Source organism: Sebastes umbrosus, chromosome 2, assembly GCF_015220745.1.
Source record: "Sebastes umbrosus isolate fSebUmb1 chromosome 2, fSebUmb1.pri, whole genome shotgun sequence".
NCBI lineage: Eukaryota > Metazoa > Chordata > Actinopteri > Perciformes > Sebastidae > Sebastes > Sebastes umbrosus.
In genome coordinates this window covers 29938592-29951552 of record NC_051270.1, presented here as the reverse complement: position 1 = coordinate 29951552, position 12961 = coordinate 29938592, and the positions used below count along the sequence as shown (strand labels likewise).

Here is a 12961-nt window from a genome sequence, read left to right as displayed (position 1 = left end):
GGTGGGTTGTTTTGTCTCTGTCGATCAAATCTGATCAAAACACACACACGCACAGTCCTGATGAAGCAGATTAGCTGAGTTTTAAAGTGTCAAACTCTTAATAAATAACACCTAATGATGTTACGTTGATGTTAAGATTTGAAAACAACTTTACAGAGGCTCAAATACTGTGGTGGGAATAGTACTCAGATGTTTTACTTAAGTATAAGTAACAATACAGTGTATAAATACCATTGTTACGCATACAAAATTAGAGTTAAGTAAAGTATTGGCATTAAAATATCCTTAAAGTAGTGATTCAAAAAAGTGGGGTCTGTGACGCTCTGTCAGGAGGTCTGCAAAATAATTTGTTATGAATTATGAAATTGTGCTGTATCATTAAAAAATCTATATCTACAGATGGGGACCATTTGCGTCAATAAAACAAGCGTATTGTGTCCATTATTGGTACGCTTAAATATCTGGGTTTATTAGGACTACATCAGCCTCGCTACTTCTCATTTTCTGAAAGCTTTTAAAATCAATTACTTGAAATGTAGGCTGTAAATGCTGTCCAGTTGAGTCCACTAATAGTTCCAATGGCATCTATGAGTACAAATGATAGTAAGCCTTATGCTTAATCTGTATTACAATTATGAGGAGGGTGTTTGGAACATGTTCTCCCCTGTAAGAGGTACCTGGTCCCAAAAGTTTGAGAACCCCTGCCTTAAAGTACTCATAAGGCAGAATGACCCATTTAAAAATAATATTGGATTGTTGATGCATTCATATGTAAGCCTCACTTTTAATGTTGCAGCTGGTAAAGGTGGGGCTAATCTGAACTACATTATACAGGCCTACAGCTGGGAAGCTAAATCTATAATAATACATCATTCATCATTTATGTGTTGATTATATTTTGTATTAACAATCCAAATCTGCACTAGTAGCCTACAGCTGTCAGATAAATGGGGAGTGTACAATATCTGCCTCTGAAATGTTGTGTAGTAGAAGTAGTAAGTAGCATAAAATGGAATTACTCAAGCCAAGTACAATAATAACTAATAATAATACTAAATGTATTTATATAGCACAAAGTGCTGTACATAAAACAGAACAAAGCAATCAAAAGACATGGGGTCACGAGACAAAGCCTCAGGTAGTAAAGTAAGTATTACAGGCGCGATTACGAATATGAATACAAAAACCATTAAAGTAATTTAAAACACAAACTGACAATAAAAATAAATTAGAACCTAAATAAACAAATATGAAAGCATCAGAATCAGGAATTTAAAGCAGCTCTGTAAAAGTGTGTTTTGAGGAGTGATTTAAAATGGTACACCGTTTCAGCACGCCTGATCTTCTCAGGCAGGGCGGTCCAAGTCTGGGGTCTCTAACAGAAGATGCACAGTCACCTTTAGTTTTTTTTTTAGTTTCAAGTACCTCAAACTTGTAGAAAGTGAGCTACGGTACTTGAGTAGATGTACTTTGTTGCTTTCCACCTCTCTTTAAATCACCGCAGCCACTTCCTACATCCCAATTCTTGATAAATAAACCTGTGCAACATAGATACGTGTGTTTGTTGATGTTTTAGTGACAGTTGTTTTACTTTGAAATGTCCATTCATAGACCTGATATGGCTCCAATACAGTATAGCTGCAGTGTGTATGTGGATTTAACTGGCATAGTGTTAAGGCTAGTTTAATGCTGATCTGTTTGTATTAGTTGTATGTGTAAGTGATTACAAGTTTACATTTGGACTATATAAAATCAAATGAATAACAATGGTGCAATGGTGTTTGCACTCTAAGGCCTCGGCAGAAGAACAGGATATGAGGGAGAACGAGTGGGAAACACAGAGTGGATGTTTGGCAGGAGTTTCCAGGAAAATCCAAAAAGCTGTGAAGGGCTGCAGGTGCAGAGTGGGTGTGCTTAGAGGGAAAACAATCTTTGACAATTTGAAGGACTCAGAAAGCTCTTCAGGAAAGCACACAGAAGTCCCATTCACATGCAGATGGACCCAGACATTTATGAAGGAGGACAAAAAGCATCTCTCCTCCAGGGAATAAACAGCTTGTTTTTATAGTTTAAACTGTAGAAGTTAAACAGAAAACACAAAATGAATTTCCAGCTCAGATAAAAACAAGTTTAGGCTGACATCTAGTGGTGTTGGATCAGACTTACACCTATGTGTGTCGAACAGTAACAAAGGAACATAATCAGAAGGGTATATTCCTATGCAAGAATATCAATAAACTGCGAACTCAGACCATGTTATTGTTATGATAATTTGTCACTTTAGGTTTAGGGTTGATTTTAAATGTAGGTCCTGCTTTATTATGATTTTTAGAGTCGTGATTAATTTCATTAGATTTAGTTTTTTGGGTCATGTCTCCCCTTCTCTTTTTCTTTTGACATTATTGTTAAATGTTATATTACACACTGGTTTGTCTGCTATTTGGTCAGTTGTGGTGAAAATTCCAATTACGATGCTTGAACCCTCATCCCATCAGGCCTAAATATATTCTTGGTAGGGCTGTTAAAGTTAACGCTAAATCGTTTTCATGCCAGTAATTTCTTTAACGCATTAACGCAATTAATCTTTCTGGGCGAAGATACTGGTATCATATGAAACTATAAAACTTAAGGAATCCATTGGTACCAACCATGTCATACTAGCTTGTCGTGAAGGAGGCTACATAACGCTCCAAACCTGCCCTAAATCTTGGTGAGGAAAACCTTGCATGGCCATTTTTAAAGGGGTTCCCTGACCTCTGACCTCAAGATATGTGAATGAAAATGGGTTCTATGGGTACCCACGAGTCTCCCCTTTACAGGCATGCCCACTTTATGATAATCACATGCAGTTTGGGGCAAGTCATAGTCACGTCAGCACACTGACACACTGACAGCTGTTGTTGCCTGTTGGACTGCAGTTTGCCATCTTATGATTTGAGCATATTGTTATGTTAAATGCAGTACCTGTGAGGGTTTCTGGACAATATTTGTCATTGTTTTGTGTTGTTAATTGATTTCCAATAATAAATATATACATATATTTGCATAAAGCAAGCATATTTATCCACTCCCATGTTAATAAGAGTATTAAATACTTGACAAATCTCCCTTTAACGTTAATTTCTTTCAGATAAAAAATGTGGGATTAATTTGCAATTAATCATGATTGAATATTTTAATCAATTGACAGCCCTAATTCTAGGCAATGCTATTAAAAAAAACAAAAAAAACATATTTTTCATCTAAAAAATCCAACAATATTTCCTATGATATCAATATTATATTCCTAACTAATGTAATACTTTTATTTAGTTTATCAGATCTCTTTATGGAATGAAAAATATACCATTATTAGATAAATAATCAGAATAAATCCCAATATTATGATGATTTGTTTTGTCTTGTATAATGTTTACTTTGCCTTGGCAGACCTTCCTGTTATTTATTTCATTAAATCCATTTAAATATCAGCTTTGTAAAAAATAACATTTGCTCTTTAGGATTTAGGACATCTGAAAAACAATTTGATCAAATACACCTGGAAGCAAATGAAGTCAACACTTCTACTGAAATTATTCTGAAATATAACATCAAGACAAATAAACTCAGTAAGCACCAGAGACACATGTTTACAGTATAACTGCATACAATAATAACACGTCTATGTATTAATTTATGTAATGCTAATTTATCATTAGCAGACATTTCCTCCTGATTTGGGGGATTTCTGTGCACGTGATGACGTCACATCCCCGGTAGGGATGAGTTCACCTGTTTCGGGGTGTGGTCTGAGATGACTGCAGGCTCAGGTATTAACCGCAAACACACTGTTCAGGACGACACAATGAACAGGTGTGTTTAACTCTTAGGTTAGAATACAGGCATATTGTTTGGTTTTTTCTTTACCTTCTTCTTTTTATTTTCTATTTTGTCATTAGAGGAGTTTTCCCACTTTGTATTGGCAGCCGGAGGTTTGTTGTTTTCTCCTCATCATGTGGAGATTAGCGGCTGCGCTCTTCCTGCTGTCGCTCCTAAAAGGTAATTAACATTTCTTTACATATTGCCCTCGTGCTGTTTTAAAACAAGACGACTAAACGTGTTTATGAAGTGAAAGTTTGTCAAAATGTCAACAGAAACGAACCAAACTAGAGGTATCGGTCACATGACACATTGTGTTTATTTGACACAAAGATATCCGGCCTATGTGGTGACATAGGATGAGGCTAACTTTGTTTTTCAGAGTTGAAGACTATTGTTTTCATTTTATTATTAAAATTGGCCTGTTATTTTATTTTATTATTTTTCTTTTAATTTGGAGAACTTTACTAATATCTGTGTTTTTAAACTGTCATGATTTTTAAAGTCTTCCATTTTAATGAGTCAGTGTGACCTGTCCACATTTAGAGTCAGATCCACTCAACAGGTTTCATTCCAGCTTTTGAACTGGCTGCCAGTTTCACAGTAAGACATTTCCTGTGTCTGTGTCACCTGTTTTTCTGGTTCTGCCACTATGAAACGAGAGTAACCCTCACACTCACACATTGTTTCAGTCTGACCACACATTTTCCTCCAACACATAAGCTACTCGTTCTCCAAATAGCCAGCTTTCTTTTACGGCACATGAGTAAACTTTACTCATTGTTTCACAAATACACAAACTACTGTATGTATGTGTGTAACCGTGTGTTTGCTGTCTCTCCCAACAGTGTCGGTGTGTGTTCAGGTGACTGTTTCTGAGCGGGACCGCAGCACAACCCTGTTTGCCTCAGTGACCCTCCGCTGTGACTTCTCCACCTCTGCAAACCTCCAAGATGTTCTGGTCACCTGGAGGTTCAAGTCCTTCTGCAAGGACCCCGTGCTGGAGTACTACTCCACAGGTAAACAACAAGTGACCCACACACCAAAGACAGCATACGTCTCAGAGAGGACACTACAGTACATTTACATTGTACGGCTCTTCTCTCTGAACTGTACTGCTGATATGAAACAGTGACGTCATGTTGGTATCGATCATTTCTACGGAATGCATTGCCTGGCAACAGCTTGGGTCCATGTTCACTTCCTGTCAGCTTGTGTCATTCAAATACACTGCAACAGGAAAAACTGGAACACATTAGTTTTTACATTTACAACTGTGAAATGGTCTATAAATAGTCTCATGTTCTCTCCAAATATTCATCAATGACAGAACGAAAAACTTCCAACATGGAGTCAGCCTAATCCAAATGGTGTTATCTAAGAATTAAGGTGGTGTATTAGCTGTAGGCTCCAATCTGGTCATCCCTATGTTCCCAGGGTCCTGCGTCCTTGATATAAACCAACATTGTAAGAGACTGATGAGGGCTATCGTCACAGCTCAAATTTCAAACGAACGAAGGAACATGGACATTTCAAATGCAGTTTGAATGGTACAAATCTGTTCAGCCACTGTGGAGATATCGATGTCTAAAGCGGAAGAAAACTGTCTTGCCCGTAAATTTGAGGGCGTAGGTTTCAAGGAGTATAACAGCAGTAGGCTTTTAGTTGTAGGTGAGGGATTTCAACATATTGACCCAGTGAAACATTTATTGGATACTTGGCTTAGGGGGGAATAAAAACATTGCTGAGAACATAAAATCTTTTGAAAGGTCTCTTTAATGTGAATATTGAGCTGGGGAACACAGGACCCTGGCAGCATAAAACCCTGGGAACATAAATGCGCTGCTGCTCCAACTATTCTCTTGCCAATAATAAAGACATTGTCATGTGTGAATCCTTTGCACTGCCCTGCACATTTACACTATTTATTACAGTTGTCACATATCCACTTTTATTCACATTTCTTATTTATAACACTCATCTTTTAGTGCAGCCTTAATGAATATGCTACACTGTATTTCACTGTATAAACATTATGCTTGTTTGTGTGGGACGAATAATGATGATAATAAACTTTATTTATACAGCACTTTTCAAAACAAAGTTACAGAGTGCTTTACACGGTTGAACCAGGAACAAAAACATTTGAGGACTGCAATGAAATAATGACAGATAATTCCAACGATACAAAATGAAAATTGAAATAAAATACCCAAAAGTAATATTTAAAAAAATAAAAAGCAGATAAGACATGTTGAAATAAATTAATGTTTTTTCTTTTTTTTTTAAAAAGAAGACACAAATAAAACTCTTGACTCCTTGAGTTGTGATGGGGGGACTTGTTGAACTAAGTTATAAATTATTTTGCATGGTTGATGAAGGCATTTGCATTTGCTCTAGGTTTGGTTTGGTTTATTGACAACATTTTATTCTATTTATAAGAAGGCAAAGAGTCTGCAGCCATGCTAGCATGACTCTGTGAGGCTGTACTGAGGCACAGCTTTGAACTCAATATTTACACATCTTAGTGTGTATGTTAGCATGCTCACATTTGCTAAACACAAACTACAGCTGAGGCTCTTGGGAATGTCATTAGTTGAGCAGGTATTCGGTCATAAAGTGGACTAGCATCCGCTAACCTAATTGTAGAGATATTTCAGTTTGGACCAAAGTGGTCGATCGATCAGATATAGATATGGTTACCAACCATAGAAAAGGTCGTCATTTAATGTGTCTTGTCTCTGGTTTTGCAGCGTACCAGTCTGCCCTGCAGTTGGGACAGGACCCAGCGAATGACTGTCCAGACCGCCAGCGGAATGTGCGCACAGTGATCCAGAAGAGAGGAAGCAACGAGCCGATGCTGGGACCCGAATACCGTGAACGCAGGATCACCATCCAAAATAGTGAGTTCATTCAGACGCTATTGGCGTCAGACTCAACCCAGTAGTGGCGAGAATAACATGAAATGGTGTCAGTGTCTTGAGACTAAAATGTGGTTTTATCATCCTCATTATACATTTTATATAGAGCTGAAATGATTAGTCGATTAATCGATTAGTCAATTAACAGAATTGTAACAATTCAATCACTATTTTTTTCTTTAATGCTAAACAGATACTTATTTGCCAATATTTTATGGTTTTCCTAGTCCGCTATCTTAGTTAAGTGAATATGATTTTGTGTTTTGGACTGTTGGTCAGAGAAATTAGAAATGCTGTCACTTATACACCAAACATCTAATTAATAATCAAGAAAATAATCCACAGATTAATTGCTTGAAAATTAAACTGACTGTTAGTTGCAACCCAATGAATGTGTAGCTCTGTCTCAGTACAAGGAGAGAATTTGATAGTTTTAAAAATTGCTGACCACTGTTTAAATAGAGGTATCTGTGTGTGTGTGTGTACAGAGGCAGACCTGGTGATCACGGAGGTGATGTGGTGGGACAACGGGGTCTACTTCTGCTCTGTCGATGCTGCTGGAGACATCTCCGGAGACTCTGATAAAGAAGTCAAACTCATCGTTTACCGTAAGAAACAAAAAGAAAAAAAATATATGGTCATACATACACTCGCTGATTTTACTGTAGCCCCAATTAGTGAATTTCCACAACTTGTTCTGTTGATTCGTTCAAACCTATTTTACCTTAAAAAAAAAAAATTAAAATAAAAAAAATTTACTTAAATTTGTTTTAATAAGATTTCTGTCTTTGAGCACACCACAATAAACGCGTCTATTCCTCTCCTCCCTCAGACTGGTTAACAGTGTTGTTCATCATCATCGGAGCCCTCCTCCTGATCCTCCTCCTCTGCATCTGCTGCTGCCAGTGCTGCCCGCAGAAATGCTGCTGCTATGTTCGCTGTCCCTGCTGCCCAGAGCAGTGCTGCTGTCCTGAAAAAGGTAGAGAGTACAGCACCATTTAGAAAAACTGTCCTTGTTTGTACCTTTTTAATATGCTCCGACATCCAAATCATGGGAGTGGGCTGCGGAAAAGTATTACATTTACAGTCTGTGTTGTCAGAAATACTCAGAACAATGAGGCAATTTTGGAGAGAAAAAGCAGATATTGTGAACTTGATCATTTCATGTATTTAAAGGAATGTCTGAACAATATTAGTAAAATGCTGGAAAAAAAAGATGAAATGTTGGGAAAATCTTCACAGAATGTTGGCAACGTATTAGCAAAATGTTGGAAAAATATTAATAAAATATTGGAAAAATGTGAGTAAAATGTTGAAAAAAAGTAAAATATTGAAAAAAAAGAAGTAAAATATTGGGAAAATCTTTGTAAAATGTTGGCAAAATATTAGTAAAATGGCAGAAAAGTATTAGTAAATATTAGTTGAATGTTGTTTCATGCATTTAAAGGAATGTCGGAAAAATATTAGTAAAATGTCGGAAAGTATTAGTAAAACGACAGAAAAATATTAGTTAATATTAGTTAAATATCCGAAAAATGTCTAAAAATATTATTAAAATGCCAGATAAATGTGCAATGTACAGTATGTCCCCGATCACACACATTGAAATCATGTAAGGAAGGAATCTTCACTGCTAGAATGAACAGGAGAAATGATTACAGTGACCAATAACTCTCAGTGTACAGTACATATGGGCATGAAATGTGAACTTATCCCTTAAAGTTAAATCTTCAAAACAGTTTCTGCTCCCAACTGCTATCCTGTGTAATATTAACTGACCTTCAGACAAAAAATAACAAATAAATGTGCATTGTGATGAGTTACCGTTCTCAACCTTCTCTCTGCAAGTTAGTTTTCATACCGTTCTGGTATAAACCAAAATCAGTGAAAAACATTCTGAAAGCTTATTGTATGCTTTGGAAATCACTTGGTGTAAAGTATACCACATTTGTTGTTCATAAAATATGCAAGTCCTTCAAACCATGTCAGAAAAGCAGCACATGTACTTAGTGAAGAGCTTCCTGTATTGATGTGTTGCTCATCTTTCAGCGGTGATGCAGCATCGTATGATAAAGGACGCTCAGAGGGCCATGGCTCCGTGGATGGGAGGACAGCAGGTATATGGACCAATGAGCCACGCCTCCCAGATGAACCCGCTGCTCTACTCAGGTACATACACATCATGTTACACAGCAGTTAATGAGCACATGGTGGCTTTAACATCTTTAGACCGTAGGTGGGTATTCATCCACAAATGTTTCCAAATATATAAATTAATTCTATTTTCGTCTCTCCAGGATCTGCTTCAGGGAAGAGCTTCCCGATGAATCCCATGCCGCTCCCTCCACCTCATTCTTCAGCTTACAGCCAGCCCCCTCCCAGCGTTCATGGCTCCCACGCCCCTTCCACCAACAATCACATGCTTGATTACCTGGAGAGCCAGGTGAGGGGGATGGACATGGCCAGTCCAATGCTACAGGTATGTAACCGCCCATGTTCTCAAATCAGATCATTTTGTCATGTTGTCATTCCCAACTGTTTATATATGTTCCTGCTATTCCTGTTTACATTATTGTAGTATTTTAGTTTATTTTTTTGCAGGCCAATAATACAGAATGCATATATATGTATATATTCTGTCAACGCTTTTGTTTTTGCAAAAAAAACAAAAACATGTAGAGTTCTGAGGGTGCATTTTTGAGGCATTTAAAGCAGCCGTGGGTAGAAATGGACCAAATATGATTTAAAAAAAGTTATTTTAATAAAACGGTCACTACATCCTGACAGTAGTGTATGAGACAGGTAATCTGAAAGAAATCATGTGCCTCTGTGTCCTGCGGTGTCCTCCGGTGCTCCTAATAGCATCTGAAAGATTTCACAGACCGGAGGAAAACAACCAATCAGAGCCGAGCAGGAGCCTGCCGTCTCTGAGCAGCTGTCAATCATTTGTGAACTCCAATCAAACGGTCAAACTAGGCAGCGCTGATCAGATATGAATCAATATTCTGTTACTATAATGACTATTTCTCGCCTCAAATGTTTTCAGAAACATCTTGTAGTGTACTGTTTAGCTGTAAAATGAGAAAGTTTGTGACCCGGCAGCCATGTTGAGATCTATTTAGGTTATACCAAGCACCACCCACCAGCCGGAGCAAACGTTCTCATGAAAGTGCAGCATTTGTTCTGTTAAAACTGCCAAAAGAGTACATACTGAACCTGTAGCGTCAAACTAGAGCACAGCTCTTGTCTTTCTGTGAATTTTCACTGAAATGTACGAGTGGTGGTTTTTCATTTGTCTTCTCTGTTTCTTCTTCCTCCCATCAGTCCCAGCCTCCTCCTCCCCACCACATGCAGCAGATGCCGCCGCCTCCACCCCACCACATGCAGCAAATGTCGCCTCCACCCCACCACATGCAGCAGATGCCACCTCCGGGGCAGCACATGCCCATCAACGTCCCATATTCCGCCGGCCCTCCTAGCATGATCTCTGCTCTCGACGATGGCCTAACAGAGCGTCGCATCATCACACTTCCGCCAATAAGAGATCAGCCGATGGGTAGAATCCCACCCCCTGCGCCCAGGACTCGGCCCCCGAGCTCCAGCGAGAGCAGCCGCAGCGGCTTCGGCCGTCGTGACGAGCGAGGACCAGCGGGCAGGCGTTACCCCTCACCGGCCCGGTCTAGAGGTATTTCCAGGAGCTACAGCGAGGAGTCACTGGACGGGCGGGGTCGCAGCGGGCCAAGAGGAGGCATGGACCGCCCCCGTTCCCGCTCTAGGGATGACCTGTTTGACAACAGGTCCAGAGGAAACTATTCTCCCCCGGCATCACGGCGCTCCAAAGGGTCCTGGAGCTCAGATGATGAGGGCAGCAGCAGGAGAGGAGGAGGAGGAGGGAGGAGAGGAGGTGGAGGTGGAGGCGGGGTTGACAATCCTCCCAGCTACAGCGAGTACGAACCCGGAATGAAACCAGGAGCACGGAGGAATGACCGCAACACTGTAAGAAACACACTGTTTTAGATGATAGACACACACACACACACCAACGCACTTCTGTTCAGACAAACGCACACATAATCACACACACAGTCGTTTTATAACAAAAAGTCTGAATTATGCTGATTGCAAGTGAAGTGAATTTAAAGTTAGTGTGTCTCTCGCAGGACAAGAGTTCTCGCAGTGGCGCCAGCGTCGTCATCTGAAGGCGCCGTGCTGTGAAACGCCCTGCGACCTCTGTTTCAGAGAACATGCACACCTCACTAGAACTGTGAGCCTTGTATTCTGGCTACTGGTAAACTTTTAAATGCCAACATTTGTTATGTATTAAAATTAATCATGAATCAACTCCTTTTATCACCTTTTTGATAATAATAATCAAAAGTAAAAGTAAAGCAAATGTTTGATGTCAATACGGAAACCTACTTGATATCCTATAAATGTTTTTTTTTAGATATTGATGTAAGAAAACTGCACCAGTCTTCTACTGAGGAGATTATTGGGATAATACCTCCCTCTGCTGGTTCATCAGTGTAATGAACATTACAGGAGATTTGGACTAAAAGTCTCCTGTTAAATCATTTTAATATGTGGCTTTAATGGATATTTCTCCTCCTAAATCTCGATTTGTTTGGCAGAAACACAGTTGGTTCTTATATTTGATAAAGCCATAAAACATGAATTGCAGCGGAAATAAGCGGAAATGAAGCTCAGGGCCAGTAAACAAATTATAATTGTGACATTAGAACTATTTAAACCCACATACAATATGAATAGATTCTTGTGAATGTTGAAATTAGTTTTTAGCTTTTTATAATTTTTGTAAATAGTTATTTTTCATATCTCCTGAATGTCTTGAAGTGACTATCGTTAATGTTTTACTAATGTTTTGAAGGTGTGTGCCATAAGCTTCTGTTCAGATAATGATTAAGTGATTTTTAAACCTTTTGTACATAAGATAAAATGAAATATTTACATATGCTTATAAATAACTGTAAACACTGCGTGTAAATAAGTAATTTACATGGTGTTGACATAGAAAATGAAGTAATGTGACTTTTTAAATTACTGTTGTTAGCACAATAGGAAAATATAACACTTTTTTTCAGTGTACAGTTCTGGAAACGTACCTAGTTTCCTTTCTCCACTTCTTGCATATATTGTGGTATATTTCAGAAATACACATTGAACTATTATCACTTAAACATGGAATTAAAGCTGTTGACTCTTTCACTGATGTTTTTAAGGATTTTTATTTCTCTTTATTGTTTTTACACTGTTTTTACAGTCAGTTTGTGTTTATTGACAATATTGAAAATAAACATTTTACCTTTTGGGTATAATAAAACTGTCTATTGTTCTAATTCACATTTGAACTTTGACTTTAATGATAGTTTTAAAGTTTTCCAAAGACAATTATGTGTTGGTAGTTGCATAACAGAGTTTACAATATATAAAACATTAACAATGCACATGCAGAATAAAGACATTCTTGTAGTATTTCTGAGGCTTTGAGCCAATGTAAAACAAAAAGTTGTTTTGTTTATCATTTATTTAAAGGGACTGTTTGTAAGAATCAGAAATTGGTTGTAACAGCGACACCTGTGGCCGTTAAATCAACGAAAGTCAGTGTCCTGTTGCTCGCGCTCGCCAGTGTGCACGCGCTACCTGAATGTGAGCGAGCATCTGTCAAAACAGTGACGTGACACACGTCAGCTAAAACCACAATATCACTCTATATTTCACCTGCTTGGCAGTAATGTTAGCTGACCAGACGAAGGTCTCTCCATGAATCACTGCTGATCTTAGTATTGGCTTTTCCTGCTTCAGCCTCCCGACCGTGGCCGGAGGAAACAGGGAAGACACCGGCACCCGGTCAGAGACGATAACGTTTCTCGCTGCGGAGCCCCGTCACTTCACAAGACACGGAAAACCTCTGTTGGTCTGGAGGAGCTGTAGCATTTATTTCTGCACAAACGTCCACTGTATATTCACTAGATATTCTCAGAGCTCAACTAACTCTTCCGCAGTGTGGAGTGTGCGCGCATGCACGTGTAGAGTTGGAGCAAGCTGAGCGAGTAACAAGCGCGCTGTGTGAGTGAAGGCAGGCAGGCAGAGGAGCAGAGTACAGCAGAGACTCCGGCCCTGGAGACCAAAGCTACGGTCTCCTCCGCGTCCTCCGACCCCGG

At 38.9% G+C, this 12961-nt stretch overlaps 1 protein-coding gene across 6 annotated transcripts; it reads left to right on the top strand.

Annotated features, from left to right (window-relative positions):
* Nucleotides 1-3790: 3790 nt before the first annotated feature.
* On the top strand, nt 3791-12005 carry LOC119482151 (immunoglobulin-like domain-containing receptor 1). Of its 6 annotated transcripts, none has more exons than XM_037759588.1 (10): nt 3791-3809; nt 3939-4038; nt 4707-4877; nt 6612-6761; nt 7268-7387; nt 7612-7758; nt 8829-8948; nt 9077-9258; nt 10104-10775; nt 10940-12005. In XM_037759588.1, the coding sequence occupies exons 2-10, from the start codon at nt 3993-3995 to the stop codon at nt 10976-10978; spliced, it is 1647 nt and encodes a 548-aa protein (XP_037615516.1). In that variant the 5' UTR covers nt 3791-3809; nt 3939-3992; the 3' UTR covers nt 10979-12005. The 6 variants fall into 6 exon arrangements, with proteins under 6 accessions (XP_037615516.1, XP_037615510.1, XP_037615532.1 ...); XM_037759582.1 differs by lacking the exon at nt 3791-3809 and adding an exon at nt 3815-3852; XM_037759604.1 differs by lacking the exon at nt 3791-3809 and having other exon boundaries at nt 3816-4038; nt 10104-10112; nt 10146-10775.
* The last annotated feature ends 956 nt before the right edge of the window (nt 12006-12961 follow it).

What these genes read in the sequence shown, in the direction of transcription:
- LOC119482151 (XM_037759588.1), top strand. Translation starts at nt 3,993, where the DNA reads ATGTGGAGATTAGCGGCTGCGCTCTTCCTGCTGTCGCTCCTAAAAG. An exon ending in CCTGCTGTCGCTCCTAAAAG is followed by an intron (nt 4,039 to 4,706) that starts GTAATTAACATT and finishes CTCTCCCAACAG; the next exon opens with TGTCGGTGTGTGTTCAGGTG. An exon ending in CAGGATCACCATCCAAAATA is followed by an intron (nt 6,762 to 7,267) that starts GTGAGTTCATTC and finishes GTGTGTGTACAG; the next exon opens with AGGCAGACCTGGTGATCACG.